General features: G+C 39.5%; 3 protein-coding genes and 1 pseudogene across 3 annotated transcripts; all 4 read left to right on the top strand.

Moving 5' to 3' along the window:
- Window positions 1-69: 69 nt before the first annotated feature.
- Window positions 70-2999, top strand: LOC120294520 (serine carboxypeptidase-like 45). Its single transcript, XM_039314656.1, has 10 exons — window positions 70-372; window positions 477-578; window positions 813-908; window positions 1031-1123; window positions 1231-1298; window positions 1393-1674; window positions 1757-1881; window positions 2227-2319; window positions 2426-2543; window positions 2639-2999. The coding sequence occupies exons 1-10, from the start codon at window positions 117-119 to the stop codon at window positions 2789-2791; spliced, it is 1386 nt and encodes a 461-aa protein (XP_039170590.1). The 5' UTR covers window positions 70-116; the 3' UTR covers window positions 2792-2999.
- Window positions 3000-5256: 2257 nt separating this feature from the next.
- LOC120286802 lies at window positions 5257-7682 on the top strand (annotated as a pseudogene).
- Window positions 7683-8406: 724 nt separating this feature from the next.
- Window positions 8407-11344, top strand: LOC104443899 (serine carboxypeptidase-like 45). Its single transcript, XM_010057452.3, has 10 exons — window positions 8407-8712; window positions 8817-8918; window positions 9172-9267; window positions 9390-9482; window positions 9589-9656; window positions 9751-10032; window positions 10115-10239; window positions 10585-10677; window positions 10784-10901; window positions 10997-11344. Exons 1-10 carry the CDS (start codon window positions 8463-8465, stop codon window positions 11192-11194), a joined length of 1425 nt encoding a protein of 474 aa, XP_010055754.2. The 5' UTR covers window positions 8407-8462; the 3' UTR covers window positions 11195-11344.
- Window positions 11345-13793: 2449 nt separating this feature from the next.
- On the top strand, window positions 13794-16877 carry LOC104443886 (serine carboxypeptidase-like 45). The gene is made up of 10 exons (XM_010057442.3): window positions 13794-14176; window positions 14278-14379; window positions 14593-14688; window positions 14839-14931; window positions 15037-15104; window positions 15199-15480; window positions 15568-15692; window positions 16039-16131; window positions 16232-16349; window positions 16446-16877. The coding sequence occupies exons 1-10, from the start codon at window positions 13918-13920 to the stop codon at window positions 16641-16643; spliced, it is 1434 nt and encodes a 477-aa protein (XP_010055744.2). The 5' UTR covers window positions 13794-13917; the 3' UTR covers window positions 16644-16877.
- The last annotated feature ends 5155 nt before the right edge of the window (window positions 16878-22032 follow it).

Raw genomic sequence — 22032 nt, forward strand, 5'->3', positions numbered from 1 at the left:
AATTCGGCGAAAAGGTCAAACTTTGCGTTTCGACCCAAATATTCTCCACTTCCTTGCTTTGCGAGCATTGTGTGCATCTCTCTCTCTCTCTCTCTCTCTCTCTCTCGTGAGTCGTGATGCATCTGCAACTGGTGCCATGGCTTGCCGCAGCAACAGCAACACTGTGTGCAACACTGTGCTCAAGCTCAACATTAGGCACCACCTCAGAAGCTGACAAAATCGCCAGCTTGCCAGGACAGCCCAAGGTTAGCTTCGGCCAGTATGCAGGGTACGTCACCGTCGATGAGAAGCAACAGAGAGCCCTCTTCTATTACTTCGCCGAAGCCGAAGCCGACCCGGCTTCGAAGCCTCTCGTGCTTTGGCTCAATGGAGGTAAAACCATCTGAACTGATTTTGAGAGAATGATGGTGAGAAATGAAACGAGCATGCTGAAAAACACTGAAAGTTTGCTTTTGTGTTGGGTTTGCACTTTGTAGGGCCTGGTTGTTCGTCCATTGGAGTTGGGGCTTTCTGCGAGCATGGACCATTCAAGCCCAGTGGAGATGTACTCCTGAAAAACGACTATAGCTGGAATAAAGGTCAGCATAATTCCCCTAAACAAAGGAGGGGGAACAATTAATCCTTTTACCTCTAGGCTTTAGCAGCTTAAAGACGTGTTCATAAGTTGTCTCTCTTTGCTAAGGCTTAAATCAAAAAGAAACTGAATCGGATCTTGTATCAGATATATTATTTTCAAGGGTGAATGTGACATTGATCCCATTGCTGTGATATGGTTCCGACTTCGGAGATTCCTTTTTTCAATTTATTTGCAGAAGCAAACATGTTGTACCTGGAATCTCCTGCAGGAGTTGGTTTCTCCTACTCTGTCAATAATTCTTATTATAGCTCCGTCGACGACAAGATGGCAGGTTCTTTTCCATGCAAATTGCGATATATTTTTAACAAATTAAAGTGCAGCGGTTATTTACAGAGGTAATGCGAAGCTGAAATTTAGTATTAATACCCACAATACAATGCTTCCACATTTCAGCAAGAGACAATCTCGCATTCCTCCGTAACTGGTTCGAAAAATTCCCAGAATACAAGGAGAGAGATTTATTCATCACAGGAGAGAGCTATGCAGGTGAACTAGTGATTAAGATTTTGTGAAACCCCGATTTGTGTGGTTGAATGAATTGGAAGTTCCATGAAAGCAGAATTTTAACTTCTATCTAATTTCACTATTACCAGGTCATTATGTTCCACAACTTGCAATGCTCATCGTGCAGTCCAAGTTGTTCAATTTGAAGGGAATTGCTGTGAGTTTGACTGAAAAGTCTGCAAACTTGAATTAGCATCTCACATACGTTGTATGATGCCTACTGAGATCAACAAATCTCATGCTCGCTGCAGATAGGAAATCCACTTCTCGAGTTCAACACCGATTTCAACTCACGGGCAAAATTCTTTTGGTCTCATGGATTGATATCAGACGCAACCTACGAAAGTTTTAACACAATATGCAATTTCTCCCAAATTCGCAGACAGGCACAGAGCGGCACCCTCACCCCTGTCTGCTCTCGTGTCAATAGCGAAGCAAAAAGAGAAATAAGCAAATTCATCGACACATACGATGTCACTCTTGATGTTTGTTTGTCGACAGTTTCTTCACAGTCCGCAGTTTTGAATAAGCTGGTGAGCATCTTCGTCCATTCTGATGAACTTTTTTATTTTTCCCCTTCACAACCTGAACTTTTTTTCATCATGCTGCTTCCAGCAACAAACAGAGAAGATAGATGTATGTGTAGAAGACAAAACCCTCAAGTACTTGAACAGGAAAGAAGTACAGGAGGCTCTGCATGCTCGGCTGGTTGGAATCTCTTCATGGACAGTTTGCAGCGAGTAAGGATAGACTTAACTCCTTCAACCTTCATTTTCTAGAGGCACAAGTCCATGGCTAAATGGCATCGCGAGTAATCTCGATGAGTCTTGTCAAAGTAAATGCACATTTCCCTATTTCTGGACAAGATTCTCCGTAACCTTGTTGCATTACTAGGACTATGTGATTGGTTCTTCCTAACATCAGTTGATCTGAATGACTCTAGATTATCTAAAAGTCCATTTATGATTGTGGTTTCTCCAGAACTTTCAACTGACTAGTCTTTATCCTTCGTTTTTTGACTTGGGTTCTTCATCTCATGTCATGCTCCTTCGTCTGAATTACATCATGATTCTTGTGTGCTACAGCGTTCTCAAATATGAATATCAAAATCTGGAGATACCTACCATTTCGATTTTGGGGGAGTTAGTGAAGTCAGGAATCCAAGTTTTAGTTTACAGGTAAACAGAAAAATGGCATTCTTCTGAACTGTGTATTTGACTAGTAGGCTATTGTATAAGGTACGACCACAACGGAGATTTGATTTTTCATTTGCAATGTCAACAGCGGTGATCAAGATTCTGCTATTCCATTGCTCGGAACAAGGACTCTAGTGAATAATTTGGCAAAGCAGTTGGGACTGAACACAACCGTGCCTTATAGAGTCTGGTTCGAGGAAAGTCAGGTCGGCTCAGTAAATAACCTTCATGGACATCACTCCTACCATTGATTCTAATAGGTGATTGACGAAACTAAGGCCCTTCTCTTCATTTTTCATAGGTTGCTGGGTGGACACAAGTGTATGGAGATATATTATCATATGCGACAATCAGAGGAGCGTCTCATGAAGCACCGTTTTCGCAGCCAGAGAGATCGCTGGTGTTGTTTAGCTCATTTCTGGGAGGAAGGCCATTGCCAGAAGGGCTCATGTGAGATTCTGCAGTGGAAACTAACAAAATTATCGGTGACCAGTCTACTCCTAAGTTTACCAAATAGGACTTCATCTGATCCGATTAGTAGAAACATCAAATTCATCATGTTTCCCATTCGCACTTCCTGGCTTCTTTCGAAATGGACTGTTTGCTTCTCTAGTACTGCTTCTTATGTCATCATATACAATAAATATGAGAAAGAGCGAAAATTTTAGTTCCATTCAGAACTACATATCCGAAGCGGAACTAACTTGCAAATATAATTTTTCACAAATTTCAATATTTTCCAATATTTTTATCCACACACAATGTGCAAGACCTTAGGTTAAATTTTTTTTTTTAAATAGAGACATCTCGAACATTAAATCATGTTTTGAGGTCAATTATTCATGGACCGAATTAAACTATATAATTATTCTATGATAATAGAGTGATTGCAAGCAAAAATCGGGACCACTGTTATTTTGGAATAAACAATTGGATTTCTTGACCAAGCCAAATTAATTAATAATATGTCTACATCAATTCACATGTGTCTTTTAAACATATATGGCCGGGAATATGCCTCATTATTATCGTGAAACATATAATATTATATGACCGAAAAATGACCATGTGCATTACGGATTATCATCATTTTCTAAGACTAGATCTATTACCGGATCTCTTATTTAGACAAAGGGACGTGGTCAAATCGCATAGATTGCGTGATTTTCCCACTTTGAAAAGCGCGACATCTTTGTATTCTTCTAAGAGTTGGTAACGAGCATCTTCTCATCCCTTCAAAGTCGTTGATTTTTACTACAGCATGTGTTTGAACCTTTGAAATCCGAAATAATAAAAACATTAAAAGTCTCGAGCACATAAATTACTTTCCATCTAGTTGGCAAAAAAAAAAAAAAATCATTTCATATTTAAACAGGAGGCGGCAGGTCCTCGCACGAGACGCTATCATAACACATCATGTCATTGTCATGTTTTTTACATAAAAGTCTTAGCTCTTCTACCCATTTTTTTGACGTGGTCAATAAGAAAAAAATGGGCCTTCCCGAAAACAATGATGCAAAATAAATATAAAAATGAACAGATGTGAAACTGGAGATTTGCGCATAGGAGTCGAACTTCACGTTTCCACCCAAAATTCTCCACTCCTTTGTTCCGTCGGCATTTTCTTTACTCTCTCTCTCTCTCTCTCTCTCTCTCTCGCTCGCTCGTGATGCATCCGCAACTAGTGCCATGGCTTATGGCAGCAACCCTCAGTGTAACACTGACCCGGACATGCGGATATGCTCAAGCTCGACACTGAACACCATCTCAAGCTGACAAAATCGGCAGCTTGCCAGGACAACCCAAGGTCAGCTCCAGCCAGTATGCAGGGTACATCACCGTGGATGAGAAGCAACAGAGAGCTCTCTTCTATTACTTAGCTGAGTCTAAAGCCGAAGCCGACCCCGCTTCGAAGCCTCTCGTGCTTTGGCTCAAGCCATCTGTACTGAATTCGTGAATGGTGGGGAGAAATGAAATGAGCTTTTGAAATACACTGGAGTTTGCTTTTGTGTTGGGTTGGCATTTTGCAGGGCCTGGTCGTTCATTCATTGGAGTTGGTAAAATCATCTGTATTTAAAAAAATTAATTGGAGTAAAAGTTAAGCACCTACTATTTATTAATATTTTATTTATTATTTTTTATATATACATATACATAATAATTAATTAATTTAATTCAAATAGAATGAATTTATACTAAAAACATTTCATTCATTGTTTCAATTTGATAAATTCAACTTTATTTCAAAATTCATAAAACTTGAAAAAAAAAAAATAATTCATTCTAGATTTACGTGTCAAACGTGTCAAATGATGAGAAGAGAAAAAAAATTATGGGTGAATTGTGTATCAAGGAAAATAAGAGTCAAAAAGAAGAGAATAATAGTTTTTTATTATCTTTATTATTTTTTTTTTTTGTTTTATTTTTTACATATATGCATTTTTTGACTCATCATTTATTGAAAATTTTTAAAATTGGCCTCGTGTGTCTGAATCACGTGTCGGAAACTCGCTTATCGGAATTCCAACTCAAGTGTCGGAGAGTATTGGGAAAATTGATTAGGAGTCGGATTTTTCCGACACGTGTTGACTAAGTGTCGGATACATGTAGAGTGTCCCACACGACACAAAAGCTTCCGAAAAGTGTCGGTGCTTCATAGAATAAAGGTGGGCATAATTTCAAAAAAAGGAGGGCGCATAAAGCTAATCCTGTACTTTTAGCAGCTTAAATACAAGTTCACATGTTGTCTCTCTTCGCAAAAACTTAAATCGATAGGAAACTGAATCGGATCTTGTATCAGATATATCATTTTCAAGGGTGAATGTGAGATTGATCCCATTCGCTGTGATGTGATTCCAACTTCAAACATTCTGTAATTGGCTAATTCTTGCATTTTTCGATTTATTTCCAAAAGCAAACATGTTGTACCTGGAATCTCCTACAGGTGTTGGTTTCTCCTCCTCCGTCGATAATACTTATTATAACTCTGTTGACAACCTAGGTTGCACGGACACTCTCCGGGACCCTTCATGTCATGTCCGACACTCCGACACGTGTCCGACACGCTCCGACACGCGGTCAACGCGTATCGGAAAATTCGACACGTGGTCAACTGCCTTCGACACGTGAGTCGAACTCCAACACGTGACTTCGACACGCACAGGGTTATTTTTACAAATTTTCAAAACTTTTGGGGTTTAAACATAAATATATATAAAAAATAAAAATAATAAAAATAAAAGCTAAAACAAATTTCTAATACTCATTTGAAGATGTTAGGTTCTTGAAATTGCAAATTTTTCACTTGACGAGCCGGAGGGAGTTTTTTTTTTTTTTTTTTTTTTTTTTCAGAAGAAGTAGATAATGTGAATGAATGAATTTTTGTTATATTTGATGATGGAATGTTGATTTTTTTTTTCTTATTGTTAAATTTTAAATTTAATAATGAAATATGGATTACTTGTTTTTCCTCCAAGTTTTATAGATTATTACAATGAAATGTAGTTGAATTTGTCAAATTAAAATAATGAATGATATTAACAAATGTATGATTAATGTTTTTAGTATAGATTAATTCTAGGCTCTTTTTATTTTTATTATTTAGTTATTTATGCATTTATATATTAAAATGCTTATTTAATATATAACGTGTCGGAACGGGTTGAAATTCTCTACTTTTGAGAAATAACGTGTCGGCGTGTCATATCGTGTCGTGTCGCGTGTCGTGTGTCCGTGCCGGTGCAACCTAGTTGACAACAAGATGACAGGTTCTTTTCCTTGCAAATTGCAATATATTTTTAACAAATTAAGCTCCAGCTATGATTTACAGAGGTAATGTAAAGCTGAAATTAAGCATTAATACCAGCTAAATAATGCTTCCATGTTTCAGCGAGAGACAATCTCGCAATCCTCCATAACTGGTTTGAAAAATTCCCAGAATACAAGGAGAGAGATTTATTGATCACAGGAGAGAACTACGCGGGTGAACTAGTGTTTAAGATTTTGTGAACGCCGTTTTGCGTGGTTTAATGAATGGAAAGCTCCATGAAAGCAGAATTTAAACTTCTATCTAATTTCACTCTTACCAGGTCATTATGTTCCACAACTTGCAGTGCTCATCGTGCGGTCCAGGTTGTTCAATTTCAAGGGAATTGCTGCGAGTTTGACTGAGAAGTCTGCAGACTTGAATTAACGTCTCGCATACATTGTATCGATTCCTACTGAGATCAACAAATCTCATGCTCGCTGCATATAGGAAATTTGCTTATCGAGTTCAACACCAATTTCAACTCACGGGCGGAATTTTTTTGGTCTCACAGATTGATATCAGACGCAACCTACGAAAGTTTCAACACAAAATGCAATTACTCCCAAATTCTCAGACAAGCACAGAGCAGCACCATCACCCCGGTCTGCTCTCGCATCGCCAGTGAAGCAAAAATAGAAATAAGCAGATTTATTAACACCTACAATGTCACTCTTGATGTTTGTTTGTCTATAGTTTCTTCACAGTCCGCGGTTTTGAATACACTGGTGAGCATCTTCATCCAATCTGATGAACTTATTGATTTTTCCCCTTCATAACCTGTTGATTTTTAATTTTTTTTTATTATGCGGCTTCCAGCAAGAAACAGAGAAGATAGATGTATGTATAGAGGACGAAACGGTCAAGTACTAGAACAGGAAAGAAGTGCAGCAGGCTCTACATGCTTTACTGGTTGGAATCTCTACATGGACAGTTTGCAGCGAGTAAGAATCGATTTAACTCCTTGGACCTTCACTAATCTTGATAAGTCTTGTCAAAGTATATCCACATTTCCTGATTTCCAGACAAGATTCTCCGTAGCTTTGTTGCTTTAATAGGACTATATGATTGGTTTCTCCTAACATCAATCGATTTAAATGACTCTAGATTATCTAAAAGTCCATTTATGACGTGGTTTCTTCAGAACTTTCAATTGACTAGTCCTTAATCCTTCGTTCTTTGACTTGGGTTCTTCACCAAACGACATGCTTCTTTGTTAAATTCCCTCTTAATTATTGTGTGCTACAATGTTCTTAGATATGAATATCAAAATCTGGAGATACCCACCATTTCGATTTTGGTGGAGTTAGTGAAGTCATGAATCCACGTTTTAGTTTACCGGTAAACAAAGAAATGGCATTCTTCGGAATTGTATATATCACTTAAGAGCCTAACAATGATGACGTCATTTGTGATTTTTCATTTCCAATTCGACAGTGGGGATCAAGATTCTGCTATTCCATTACCTGGAACAAGAACAAGGACTCTAGTAAATAACTTAGCAAAGGAATTGGGACTGAACATAATTGTGCCTTCATAATCTCTAGTGTCGTGACTCTTTTATCACTAGCATCTTCAATTGAATTGCTCATCTTGTCTTCATCGTTACCATTAATTTCAATGGTGAAGTTGCTTTCAATACCAATTGCATTCATTTGAACGATATTAGAAGAAAAAATTAAGAATTATATGTCTACTATATATATATCACCAAATACATGCTAAAATTCAAGGACAATAGATACTTCTTATGTTCTTGCAATCAAAGAAGAACAGGCTAGCGAACATATCTCCAACCTTATGTGTTAATTAATTACAAAATCCTAAAATAATCCAAACTTCAAAATATACTTGACATTTACAATCCAATCATTATAAGTTATTAAGTTTCTTTTTTTATTTGAGAACAATATTCACCTAATCTTTTTCTTTAGTGGGAGAATAATATCCACCTGTTTCAAAAAATGTAATCGAGTTCTACCTATATTACTTATCGATCAGAAATTATCACTCTGATTTGATTCTTAAAAATAGACAAGAAAAATATCGTCTTACGCACTTTTTGTAGAATAAAAACAAGAAACCAGCCAAGCAAGTCAAAATCTGAGGCTGCGGTTGGCCCCTCCACTTTGTAATCTGAGGGCGCGTTCATACAAGCACTTTCCTATAAATAGATTAAAAAAAAAAAAAAATACATGTGAAACCGGAGAATTCAGCAAAAAGGTGAAACTTTGCGTTTCGACCCAAATATTCTCCACTTCCTTGCTTTGCGAGCATTCTGTTTACTCTCTCTCTCTCTCTCTCTCTCTCGTGAGTCGTGATGCATCTGCAACTGGTGCCATGGCTTGCCGCAGCAACACTGTGTGCAACACTGTGCTCAAGCTCAACATTAGGCACCACCTCAGAAGCTGACAAAATCGCCAGCTTGCCAGGACAGCCCAAGGTTAGCTTCGGCCAGTATGCAGGGTACGTCACCGTCGATGAGAAGCAACAGAGAGCCCTATTCTATTACTTCGCCGAAGCCGAAGCCGACCCAGCTTCGAAGCCTCTCGTGCTTTGGCTCAATGGAGGTAAAACCATCTGAAGTGATTTTGAGAGATTAATGGTGAGAAATGAAACAAGCATGCTGAAAAACACTGAAAGTTTGCTTTTGTGTTGGGTTTGCACTTTGCAGGGCCTGGTTGTTCGTCCATTGGAGCTGGGGCTTTCTGCGAGCATGGACCATTCAAGCCCAGTGGAGATGTACTCCTGAAAAATGACTATAGCTGGAATAAAGGTGAGCATAATTCCCCTAAACAAAGGAGGGGGAACCATTAATCATTTTACCTCTAGGCTTTAGCAGCTTAAAGACGTGTTCATAAGTTGTCTCTCTTTGCTAAGGCTTAAATCAAAAGGAAAATGAATCGGATCTTGTATCAGATATATTATTTTCAAGGGTGAATGTGACATTGATCCCATTGCTGTGATATGATTCCGACTTCAGAGATTCCGCAATTGGCTAATTCTTGCATTTTTCAATTTATTTGCAGAAGCAAACATGTTGTACCTGGAATCTCCTGCAGGAGTTGGTTTCTCCTACTCTGTCAATACTTCTTATTATAGCTTTGTCAACGACAAGATGACAGGTTCTTTTCCCTGCAAATTGCAATATATTTTATACAAACTAAAGTGCAGCGATTATTTACAGAGGTAATGTGAAGCTGAAATTAAGTATTAATACCCGCTATACAATGCTTCCACATTTCAGCAAGAGACAATCTCGCATTCCTCCGTAACTGGTTCAAAAAATTCCCAGAATACAAGGAGAGAGATTTATTCATCACAGGAGAAAGCTATGCAGGTGAACTAGTGATTAAGATTTTGTGAAAGCCCGATTTGTGTGTTGAATGAATTGGAAGTTCCATGAAAGCAGAATTTTAACTTCTATCTAATTTCACTATTACCAGGTCATTATGTTCCCCAACTTGCAATGCTCGTCGTGCAGTCCAAGTTGTTCAATTTGAAGGGAATTGCTGTGAGTTTGACTGAAAGTCTGCAAACTTGAATTAGCATCTCACATACGTTGTATTGATGCCTACTGAGATCAACAAATCTCATGCTCGCTGCAGATAGGAAATCCACTTCTCGAGTTCAACACCGATTTAAACTCACAGGCAGAATTCTTTTGGTCTCATGGATTGATATCAGACGCAACCTACGAAAGTTTCAACACAATGTGCAATTACTCCCAAATTGGCAGACAGGCACAGAGCGGCACCCTCACCCCTGTCTGCTCTCGTGTCAACAGTGAAGCAAACAGAGAAATAAGCAAATTCATCGACACATACGATGTCACTCTTGATGTTTGTTTGTCGACAGTTTCTTCACAGTCCGCAGTTTTGAATAAGCTGGTGAGCATCTTCGTCCATTCTGATGAACTTTTTTATTTTTCCCCTTCACAACCTGAACTTTTTTTCATTATGCTGCTTCCAGCAACAAGCAGAGAAGATAGATGTATGTGTAGAAGACAAAACCCTCAAGTACTTGAACAGGAAAGAAGTACAGGAGGCTCTGCATGCTCGGCTGGTTGGAATCTCTTCATGGACAGTTTGCAGCTAGTAAGGATCGACTTAACTCCTTCGACCTTCATTTTATAGAGGCACAAGTCCATGGCTAAATGGCATCACGACTAATCTCGATGAGTCTTGTCAAAGTATATGCACATTTCCCTATTTCTGGACAAGATTCTCCGTAACCTTGTTGCATTACTAGGACTATGTGATTGGTTCTTCCTAACATCAATTGATCTGAATGACTCTAGATTATCCAAAAGTCCATTTATGATTGTGGTTTCTCTAGAACTTTCAACTGACTAGTCTTTATCCTTCGTTTTTTTACTTGGGTTCTCCATCTCATGTCATGCCCCTTCGTCTGAATTCCCTCATGATTCTTGTGTGCTACAGCGTTCTCAAATATGAACGTCAAAATCTGGAAATACCCACCATTTCGATTTTGGGGGAGTTAGTGAAGTCAGGAATCCACGTTTTAGTTTACAGGTAAACAGAAAAATGGCATTCTTCTGAACTGTGTATATGACTAGTAGGCTATTGTATAAGGTACGACCACAACTGAGATTTGATTTTTCATTTGCAACGTTGACAGCGGTGATCAAGATTCTGCTATTCCATTGCTCGGAACAAGGACTCTAGTGAATAATTTGGCAAAGCAGTTGGGACTGAACACGACCGTGCCTTATAGAGTCTGGTTCGAGGAAAGTCAGGTCGGCTCAGTAAATAACCTTCATGGACATCACTCCTCCCATTGATTCTAATAGGTGATTGACGAAACTAAGGCCCTTCTCTTCATTTTTCATAGGTTGCTGGGTGGACACAAGTGTATGGAGATAAATTATCATATGCGACAATCAGAGGAGCGTCTCATGAAGCACCATTTTCGCAGCCAGAGAGATCGCTGCTGTTGTTTAGCTCATTTCTGGGAGGAAGGCCATTGCCAGAAGGGCTCATGTCAGAGTCTGCAGTGGAAACTAACAAAATTATCGGTGACCAGTCCTAAGTTTACCAAGTAGGACTTCATCTGATTTGATTACTAGAAACATCAAATTCATCATGTTTCCCATTCGCACTTCCTGGCTTCTTTTGAAATCGACTGTTTGCTTCTCTAGTACTTCTTATATCATGAGAATGAGCGAAAATTTTAGTTTCATTCTAGTTGAAATCAAGTCCCAGGGACAACAACCCTTTTTCATAGTTCTTTCAAGGGGTAAAATGTTAGGAATTCAGGTGTTAACTGTGAATGTTTCCAAGCACTGAACCTTTTAATGAGACTATAGAGAGATGGACAGGTATAGGTTATTGGAGTAGGTGGATATTTTCAACGTAGTTATTGATGTGAATCATCATAAAACTTCAATTATAGTGGACGGCAGATTGGAATATCATCATCCTCTTTCCAACTTGTGGCCAATACCTAGAATCCACTTAGAGATGACTGATGAGGAGGAAAGCTCGTAGCTAGCATAAGTGGGGACTATAACACAGGTCAACCGCTTGTTTAGTTTTTTTCCTTGAAGAAACTATTATGAAACCTGGAGTTTGAATTACACTGCGCAAGAAACGATGGTACGCGATGTGAATATGTCCCGAAATTAGATGATTACTTCCACAGGCTTTGCGTAGGCTGGGATCACATTGGACTGTGGTATCTGGTTGAAAAGCCATGTGATCTCTTCGATACGAGCTGTGCACCCATCTTGAGTGCACTGCGGTCCGGCGAGAAAGTAACTCAGGGAGCTGACATTTACGGAGGTCTGCCCGTGGTATAAGAGTAGTGAAGTCCTGTAATTTACCTTGTCGACACCTAAAAGATTCAGATAGAAGCTTTAGAAACACAAACAGAGGACCTTCACGTTTTCTTCAAAGAGTGGAAAAATGATAGGAATGAGAAAGTGAACATGAGATTTATTTTCTTTCTTTGCAAGAACGAGTTGAAATCCTCTTTAAAATTTGGATACTTATAATGGTTTCCTTGATCAAGAAGCGGATGTATCCAGTAAACTATACAAGAGGTACAAAGAAATAAGATTGATCAACTAAGGTTAAAATAATAACAACCTTAAGTTAAAAACATGCATTGAGAATTGGAAGAGATGTGGTCAAGTAAAGATGCTACGCATGGCCAAATTTGGGTTACCTAATGAAGATATTGCCAAAATATTTTATATTTCAATAAATAATCAGGAAAATCAATGTCCATTCTAAACTTTAGTAAATTAGAAAATCGTTTTGAACCCATTAAAATTATCAATATAACGGATGCTAGAAAATCTCAACTCAATAAATTTTAAATCTTGAAAACCGTCCAATATGTTTTTCGAAGCATATAAATCCCCGTCAACGGATATTATAATGGTAAGTTAATCACTATTACTCTATACAATCAACATACATATCAGCATCTATCAATTTAATTTTAAAGCATCACACTCGAGGCAACTCTGGCTACGAAAAATCATTCGTCATATTTCCCATATATCACAAAATTTATGATCCATCCGAGATTCTATACACGTCATCCAAAACAACAAGCTAATTATTACTTAACTTTATATCCTATATATTATTCTAATATAGAAATTTTTGAATATCATAAGCATACTTCTTTAGGAGTACAACATCCAATCTCAATCAACAGGCAACTTGCTAGATTAAGCACATCGGCCAGTAATTGCCCAACAATACCAATACTAGATAGCATTTTATGGCAATCTCTAGTGGCATTCTATTCATCAATTTTGCAACCTACGATTCAGTGGCACTAGTATGGTATTCACTATACCTTTCTTCATGCAAAATTCAGTTAAAAACTCCGAGAAAAACTCCATGTTGTTGTTAATCCGCTCATGTTTAATCATCTTACTATTCTCTTTTTCAATCAAAGTTCTCAACTGTATAATCTTGACCCTAGCATTAAGCTTCTGCCTCAATTCAAAGACTTAAGTCCTTCTCTTGTAGTTAGCCACAACTATAAGCATAGATTTGGCATTATCTCTCAAAAAAAAATCTCAATAGTATGTGAATATCCAAGTGAATCAAATTTGCAATCTCTGTAGTTTCTTTGATAATCATATTAAACCGCACTTTCTGTCATTTGCCTTAGTCATAGACCTACATACATCCAGCTCCTTAGCCACGTAATCACATGGCAGATTCCTTTCATTCAAAACCTTTAGGCATCAACTTAAACTCTTGGTAGATGCATCTGACATCCCAATATGAAATCCACCACTATCTCCCATTAAAGCTCATATAAACCATTTTGATTGGGTCACCGGGCACCTCAAACAACTCTCGAAATTATGATTCCTCCAAAGTTCAAACAAGGGAATTCTTGTTGAATTCGTCTACAACATCATTCATTTAAACTCCTTCAAAAAGAATTTTAAATAGTTCGAGCAGATAAATTGTTTCCTAACTAAACACCAGCAAACTTCCTGCTGCAGGAGACACTACTTAACACGTCACATCATGTCGTGTTACATAAAAGACTTCATCCTTCCACACAAAACCCTATGTCTATTCTTGCAAGAACCTACTTGGGTTATTAAAGTAAAAAAGCAACGTGTCTTCCAATAAACAAAGATGCGAGAAACAAAAGAGCCAAACCGCAGAATTCGGCAAAAAGGTCAAAAACTTTACGTTTCGACCCAGATATTCACTTCTTTGCTTTGCCGGCATTTTGTTTACTCTCTCTCTCTCTCTCTCTCTCTCTCTCTCGTGATGCATCTGCAACTAGTGCCATGGCTTACCGCAGCCACACTCTGTGTAACACTGAGCCGGATGTGCTCAAGCTCGACGCTAAGCACCATCTCAGATGCTGACAAAATCGCCAGCTTGCCGGGACAGCCCAAGGTTAGCTTCAGCCAGTATGCAGGTTACATCACCGTGGATGAGAAGCAGCAGAGAGCTCTCTTCTATTACTTCACTGAAGCCGAAGCCGACCCGGCTTTGAAGCCTCTTGTGCTTTGGCTCAATGGAGGTAAAAGCGTCTGGAATAGATTTGAGGGGGTGACGGTGAGAAATGAAATGAACACGTTGAAAAACACTGGAGTTTGCTTGTGTGGGGTTTGCGCTTTGCAGGGCCTGGTTGTTCATCCGTTGGAGTTGGTGCTTTCAGTGAGCATGGACCATTCAAGCCCAGTGGAGATGTGCTCCTGAAAAATGACTATAGCTGGAATAAAGGTGAGCGTAAGTTCCCTAAATTGATAGGAAACGAATTTGAACAGGTTATCTCTCGTCGCATGATCTTAAATTGATAGGAAACGGACTTGGACTTTGTATTGGATATATTCTCTGCGATGGTAATCATGAGATCGATCACGTTCGCTTTGATGTAGTCCCGACTATGAAGATTCTGTAATTGGTTAATTCTCGCATTTTTCAATCTATTTGCAGAAGCAAACATGTTGTACATCGAATCCCCGGCAGGAGTTGGTTTCTCCTATTCTGTCAATAATTCTTTTTACAATTCCGTCGATGACAAGATGACAGGTTCTTTTTCCTCGCAAATTACCATGTATTTTTAGCAAATGAAGGTGCAACTATTACCGACCAAAATAAAAGTGCAACTATGATTGACAGATCTATTCTGAAGCTGAAATTAAGTACTAATAACAGCTAAACAATGCTTCCACATTTCAGCAAGAGACAATCTCGCATTCCTCTGCAACTGGTTTGAAAAATTCCCGCAATACAGAGAGAGAGATTTATTCATCACAGGAGAGAGCTATGCAGGTGAACTAGTGTTTAAAATTTTTTGAACAGCAACGGGTGCGGTTGAATGAATTGGACGCTCCATTAATGCAGAATTTAACTTGTATCTATTCTCACTCTTACCAGGTCACTATGTTCCACAACTTGCAAAGCTCATCGTGCAGTCCAAGCTGTTCAATTTAAAGGGAATTGCTGTGAGTTTGACTGAAAAATCTCCAAACTTGAATTAGCAATTCACATTATTGGATTGATACTGACTTGGATGAACAAATCTTATGCTCACTGCAGATAGGAAATCCGCTTCTCGAGTTCGACACTGATATCAACTCACGGGCAGAATTTTTATGGTCTCACGGATTGATATCAGATGCAACCTACGAAAGTTTCAACACAATATGCAATTTCTCCAAAATTCAAAGACAAAGACGGAGCGGTGCCCTCACCCCTGTCTGCTCTCATGTCTTCACTGAAGCATTGCGAGAAATAAGCAAATTCGTTGATGGGTACGATGTCACTCTTGATGTTTGTTTGTCAACAGTTTTTTCTCAGTCTGCGGTTTTGAATAAGCTGGTAAGCCTCTTTATCTATTCTGAGGTACTTCGTGATTTTTCCCTTTTGCAAAATTTTGATTTCCTTCGGGTTATGCTTTTTTTCTAGCAAGAAACACAGAAGATAGATGTATGTGTACAAGAGGAAACGTACAAGTACTTGAACAGGAAAGAAGTGCAGGAGGCTCTACATGCTCGGCTCATTGGAATCTCTGCATGGACAACTTGCAGCAGGTAAGGATCAACTTAACTCGTTGGACCTTCATCTTCGCGAGGCTCAAGTTCATGAATAACTGGCATGGTGACCAATCTGGGGTGTCTTGTCAAACTAGATCCACATTTCCTGATTCCTAGACAAGATTCTAAGTCCACATTTCCCGATTCCTATACAAGATTCTTAGCGACATTGTTGCGTAAAATAGGACTACATGATTGGTTCTTCCTAACATTAATATCCATCAATGACGGGGTTTCTCTTGAACTTTCATCGAGTAGTGCTTAATCACTCGTTCTTTGACTTGTATTCTATATCTCATGTCATGCTTCTTTGTCTTATTACCTGAGTTCTTGTGTGCTACAGTGTTCTCAAATATGAAATGCAAAATCTGGAGATACCCACCGTTTCAATTTTGGGGGAGTTAGCAAAGTCAGGAATCCACGTTCTAGTTTACAGGTAAACAAAGAAATGGCATTCCTCGAAATTGGTCAATCACTTCATGGGCTGTCATACACGGAACAAGGTCGATTTGATTTTCCACTTGCAATGTCAACAGTGGGGATCAAGATGCTGCTATTCCATTACTTGGAACGAGAACTATAGTGAACAACTTAGCAAAGCAATTGGGACTGAACACAACCGTGCCTTATAGAGTCTGGTTCAAGGAAAGACAGGTAGGCTAAGTAATCAACCTTCATGAACATCAATCCTCGCATTGATTTTGATAGGTGATTGACAAAACTAAGGCCTTTTTCCTTCATTTTTCATAGGTTGCCGGGTGGACACAAGTGTATGGAGATATATTATCATTTGCAACAATCAGAGGGGCCTCTCATGAAGCCCCGTTTTCGCAGCCGGAGAGATCGCTGGTGTTGTTTAGCTCATTTCTGGGAGGGAGGCCATTGCCAGGAGGGCTCTTGTCGGAGTCTGCTGCGGAGAGTAACGATATCAATATTAAGTGGTCCTAAGTTTACCAAAATTGGACTGCATCCGATTTGATCAGCAATAAATATCAAAATCACCATGTTTCCAATTTGCATTTCTTGGCTTCTTCCAAAATCACTGTTTGCTTCCCCAGTGCTGCTTTCTGTATCACAATCACTCTGAGAGTGAGAGAAAAGGAGCGATTCGCGTATTCTCAGGAAATTTCGGTTTCATTCACAATTAAAATCAAGACATGGGGACGACAACCCTTTTTCGTAGTTCTTCAGTTTTGAAGGGGCAAAAATGTTTGAATTCGGGTGTTGTGAACGTTTCCAAGCACTGAAGCTTTTAATGAGATTATAGACGGACGGATAGAAACGGGTTGCGAATAAGTGGGTATTCTCAACATCGTTGTTGACTTGATCATCTTGAAGCTTCACCAATTATGGTTAATGGAAGAGAGGAATATCATTCTCCTCTTTCCTATTCATGGCCGGTACCTACAGAAGGAAAGCTCATAAGTAGCAACGGATAAGACAGGTCAACCGCTTGATTTCTTTTCCTGGAGAAACTATTACGAAAACTGGGGTTTGACGTTCATTGGACAAGAAACGATGGTATGCTATGCGAACGTTACCTAAAATTATGACAAAACCCCTAGGCTTTGTGTGGGCTGGGATCACATTGGACTGTTTTATATAGTTAAAAAGCCATGTGAATGTGATATCTTCAATGCGAGTAGCGCGACGATTAGGAGTGCATTGCGGTCTGGCAAGAAAGTAGCTTGGGAAGATGACATTTACAGAGGCCCAACAATGGCCTTTTTAGTATCACATTGATCAGATCATACGTGCAATGTACGGGAACATGCACCAGAAAAGGCTTGAGCAGCATATGCCAGACCAAGTCCCGAGTATAGAGAGCCGAGAGACTAATAACTTGTGTAAATAATCACCAACACCTCTCTTCTCTGTTTCTTCTGTAACTATCTCGGCTTCATAACGTCCTTATATGCCAATGACCTCCCTTAAATGGGTCCAGCTCCAACAAAATTTCTAAGTATGAGAGGCCATAGCAGATCGCTCGTCCTGAACTTAGACCCATGGACAGTTCCATCAAAAGTGCGGAGTACCGACTCTGCTTCCATGGCTAAATTCCAATTTCCTATACGAAGGTGAGGTAATCTGGCTATGAAATGCAATTTACTAATTCAAGATGGCAAAGTCTTCAGATACCCCAAAAGGGGGAGGGGGGGTAGCGGAAACAGTAAAGACAGAAAATAGAGGGGGGCTCAAACTGTATCAAGTGGACTGAGTCATGTTTGAAGCATCTATACTTAGGATTGCAAGCCATTAACGAATTCTTAGGAGCTTATGACTCGAAAGTAAGGGCAACATATTTTGTAGCGTTTCTTGTCGTGTTTGGTTTGAATGACATGATTTGCGACATGCCAATGATTCCTAACAGCGACGCCATATGCATCACTCCGATTAGTCCTGGAGGGGATCAATGTGGAGCCGAGCAGATGGTGACTTCTCACCTTTTGAGAATTGATGAGAGGAGGGCATTTGAGCTTTCCTCCAGATAATTAGCTCTTATTGCTGTTATAAGAGGAGACTAAACATCGAGAAAAGCGGAATCATTGAGAGACAGCTTGGCTAATTATGGCAGATTACACCGCTTCCTTGTCGTTCTGATTTGATAACCCTACATTCAGATCTGACATGGGACCTCCTCGACACCAACCCGTTGAACCCGTCACGCATCCCCCTGAGGTGATGTGCGTGCTGTAGATCCAACCATAATTTCGATGCAAAGATTTTTCAATATCAATCTGCTTATGCTTACTATTTCCCCACTTCTTCATTACCCGTAGGACGTCAGTCGACGTTATGTCCATTGCATGATAAAAAGAAACTCCCGTCGACCGTGTCTCTAATTAACGAGTTGTAAGTTGTGGACATCACCCACATGAAAAATTAACCAAATTAAACGCAGGCGATGTCCGTCTCTACAATCGACCAATTAGAAGTATACTTGGGAGGAGTTTCGTCCAATTTGGATTAGAGCAAAACATGGCCTCAAACCAAAAAGGACAAGGGGGCCGACCGACCATAACGACATCCTATGGACTTGATCATGAGAGTCTCGCACTCACTCTTAGGCAGCACCGGTTGCTTCACGAATGAAAAGGATAAATCCCCTATGCCTTTCCAGGCATTATAAAATTTACACAATATTTGCCAAAGCTTGGTGGACACATTCTACTTGTCTCTATTCATCTCTACGAGAGAAATATCATAGAGTCACATATTATTAAAGATTCGTTCATGTGAAGGAAAACCATTTTTAGAAATTTGTTTTCCGACTTTCCAATTTGTAAATGACAGAAAATTATAAAAATAACAAGCTTAGTTTAGAGGAAACTTTACCTTCTACCAAAATGGAAATCACTTTCCCTGTACAACTAAACAAACAACTGAAAACTTTCATGAAAAAATATTATTCTATATTATAAAATTTTCGGTGAAACAAACACACCATGAATCTCATGTTTCCACATTGGGAAATCATGAGAAGTGTCCATGACTTTCAAGGAGGCCTCTTTTTCCTTGCATAATCTAGTGCTTTCTTCTTTTATCATAACATAATATAGTGCTTAGAAAAGCGTCATCATTTCTCGTATGAAAGTGCCCGTGGCCCACTGCATGTTATTCACTTATTCTCATCTTCACATATCCACGACCCATCATATATCCTTAGGTCTGAGTTGGGAATGACGTTACTAAACTTTGGTAAATTCTAATTTTTATTCAAATACATTAGTTCGGAATGACGTTGCTAAACTTCAATTATAATCACATTTTAAAAAAAAAATCAACTCTAATTTTGTCCTTTTTTAATCTATTTGATATACCTCAAACAGGAAATTATGTGAATCTTTAACTGAAGTGTCGGCGAAGTAGCCATGTGGCAACAATACAGCCTTTATAGAAACAATCACCTAGTGGTCACGTCAATACTCCGTCATGTGATCCTATTAAATGCACCAAACTCAAAATAGAAAATGAAAATTAACCTATTCAATGATTGGAATTAAAATCGAGAGATTCGATCGGAAAATTCACTAAGACTTTTATAACATATGAATATAAAGCATCCAGGGTCGTCTGTGTCTCTCGTGAGCGTGGCCTTCAATTGTCTTTGCGTTTCCCATGGAGTACTGTTTTCTTTCCTACGTCGTCGGGAAGAGGAAATGGGATGTGATATTCATTTGTTGTTATCCTCAAGAGGGACACAAGTTAATCGTCTGAAAATCTTATGTTTATCACATCACTTCATTTCGCTTTCGTACGTAAATTGCATGGTTGATATATTATTCATGATTTTCTACTCCTATATCAGCACAGTAAATTATAGGTTTTGAGATCTGCGGCAGAGGGAATCTTCTCTATCCGATGGTGGTTTGAGGCTTTGAGCCAATGAATTTAGACAATTAAATTTGGTTGCAATGATCATTAGCCCTTTTTTTTCAAATGAGTTGCGGGATGGGCAGGGGGCAATCCGGGCAGTTTCCTCCTCTGGGTATTATCACGAGATTTTTATAATCGCTACAAAATATTCAATTTGACTTATAACTACTCAATCCATCCGGCCTGTCGCCGGCCTGTCGCCGCAGCTCCATCGGCAATGCTAGAAGTCGAGAAATCTCTCTCCAAGATACAGCGTATGTTGAAGGCACAAGTTGGCCTGGTTCTCACTCACGACACAAGCTAGAATTTATCGTCTCATGGAAGGGAGTGCGATCCCTGAACTACCGGGTTATCACGTCGGCATTAATAATCATTGGCCCGTGTTGACGTAGTAAGTAGGTCATATTGGGTTCATTTTTTTTTCTTTTTTTTGAAGAAAATGTTGCAACCAAGAGGGGTTCAACACATAATTGCTGGTTAATATAAGTGGAATCCAGCTTTCCATGCTCTTCTTGTGATTGAACAGTAGAGGAAATGGTGGGCGCGTCTCTATAAAACAGCGGAGGCACAGTAAAATTTGTCTTCCGCCGCATGGAAACATTCATTACTTCACTAGGGGTAGTGCACATTTGACAAATGGGGGTGCATCTACCTAAAAAAGGTTCTTCCCTCTCTCACAAACAGAGTCAGACAAATAAGACTTTCATGAGCAAACGCATACTTGTTAACTAAGCTAAATAAAGAAAATTGACTAAATTGGCCCTTTCAATGCCCTAATTTCCTCGAATAAGGGAAACTCATACCAGCCTTACTTATACCGATTACAGCATAAAACCACTCCTAGCAGGCTAGCACCAGATAAATCCAAAATAAATATATGAAAAAGGATTCGGACTCAACATTAGAAGGCAAAATAGAACGGCGCATCTACGTATGCATCAATTCGTAAAGGAAAAGGGAGATACGAGCAATTTGAACCTCTCTTCTCTTGGATCCTAACCTCGCCCATTGGATTGAGAACTCGGTGGTTGAATTATTCCTTACTTAATATACTTAACCGAGTGTTTTGAAGACAGCTTAATAAGTGTCATGGAGACGCCTATTGGTACGACTCATTTGCTATTGACTTTTCTTCTCCTTAAATTAAAGAGCGGCATCTCCGATGCATGTTGACTCTCACTCCATGTTGACTCCACCCTCTCTTCTCTCCGTCCCCAAACTCCGAGGCTTCTAAAGCAAACAAAATCACCCAAAGCTCCCTTGGCAGCAACCCAATAGCCCCCAAGTCACACGTCACCCTCTCATTCTCTTCCACTATCAACATCCGCTTCCTCAAGGGGACCAAAGACGCACATAAAGGAGCTCTCTTTCTAGTGAATTGTCCTCTTGAGAAAAAATGGAATGTGTCTCCTCCAACTCCAAGAAACTTGGCGGTAGTAGAACAAGAAGGAGGAAGCTGCCATTGGCATGCTGGCCCCTTCTCTTCCTCTTGCTCTTACACTCGTCAGAGACGACCTCTTCTTCGGCTCACGATGCACGCAGACATGGGAGGCCGAAGAGATCTGAGAGCCGGTCGGTCAATGCTGTGCCCCAGACGACGATGAGGAAGAACGGTGTTGAATCTCGAGCCGGAGGCCATGCACGCAAAGACGATGCCGACAGAATCTTCCGCGCTCAAGAAAGAAGAGTCCACACGGGTCCAAATCCTCTCCACAACAGATAGCTAGGTTATTGTGGGCGGTCAGCACGCAAATGAAGCAAGCAAGCTTTGGGAATCGTCGTATGTTCCTTTTTCTTTTGCCCCTCCCTTTCTAGTGCATTTCAATGTTACAAAAATCACTCTTCAATGCTGTGAGGCCTTGGTGAATGATGCGCACTGTAACTGATCAGGAAGACCAACTTCCGAATAATATATAATGCAGATGGCTCAACCATGAAAGTTCAGCTGTAAATTCGTTAG

The sequence above is a fragment of the Eucalyptus grandis genome, chromosome 1 (genome assembly GCF_016545825.1).
Source record: "Eucalyptus grandis isolate ANBG69807.140 chromosome 1, ASM1654582v1, whole genome shotgun sequence".
NCBI classification, from domain to species: domain Eukaryota; kingdom Viridiplantae; phylum Streptophyta; class Magnoliopsida; order Myrtales; family Myrtaceae; genus Eucalyptus; species Eucalyptus grandis.

Excerpts from the sequence above, each read along its gene's own strand:
- LOC120294520 (XM_039314656.1), top strand. The coding sequence starts at position 117 with ATGCATCTGCAACTGGTGCCATGGCTTGCCGCAGCAACAGCAACACTG. Across the intron at positions 373-476 it reads CGTGCTTTGGCTCAATGGAG|GGCCTGGTTGTTCGTCCATT; the intron begins GTAAAACCATCT and ends TGCACTTTGTAG. Across the intron at positions 1,299-1,392 it reads TCAATTTGAAGGGAATTGCT|ATAGGAAATCCACTTCTCGA; the intron begins GTGAGTTTGACT and ends TGCTCGCTGCAG.
- LOC104443899 (XM_010057452.3), top strand. The coding sequence starts at position 8,463 with ATGCATCTGCAACTGGTGCCATGGCTTGCCGCAGCAACACTGTGTGCA. Across the intron at positions 8,713-8,816 it reads CGTGCTTTGGCTCAATGGAG|GGCCTGGTTGTTCGTCCATT; the intron begins GTAAAACCATCT and ends TGCACTTTGCAG. Across the intron at positions 9,657-9,750 it reads TCAATTTGAAGGGAATTGCT|ATAGGAAATCCACTTCTCGA; the intron begins GTGAGTTTGACT and ends TGCTCGCTGCAG.
- LOC104443886 (XM_010057442.3), top strand. The coding sequence starts at position 13,918 with ATGCATCTGCAACTAGTGCCATGGCTTACCGCAGCCACACTCTGTGTA. Across the intron at positions 14,177-14,277 it reads TGTGCTTTGGCTCAATGGAG|GGCCTGGTTGTTCATCCGTT; the intron begins GTAAAAGCGTCT and ends TGCGCTTTGCAG. Across the intron at positions 14,689-14,838 it reads CGTCGATGACAAGATGACAG|CAAGAGACAATCTCGCATTC; the intron begins GTTCTTTTTCCT and ends TCCACATTTCAG.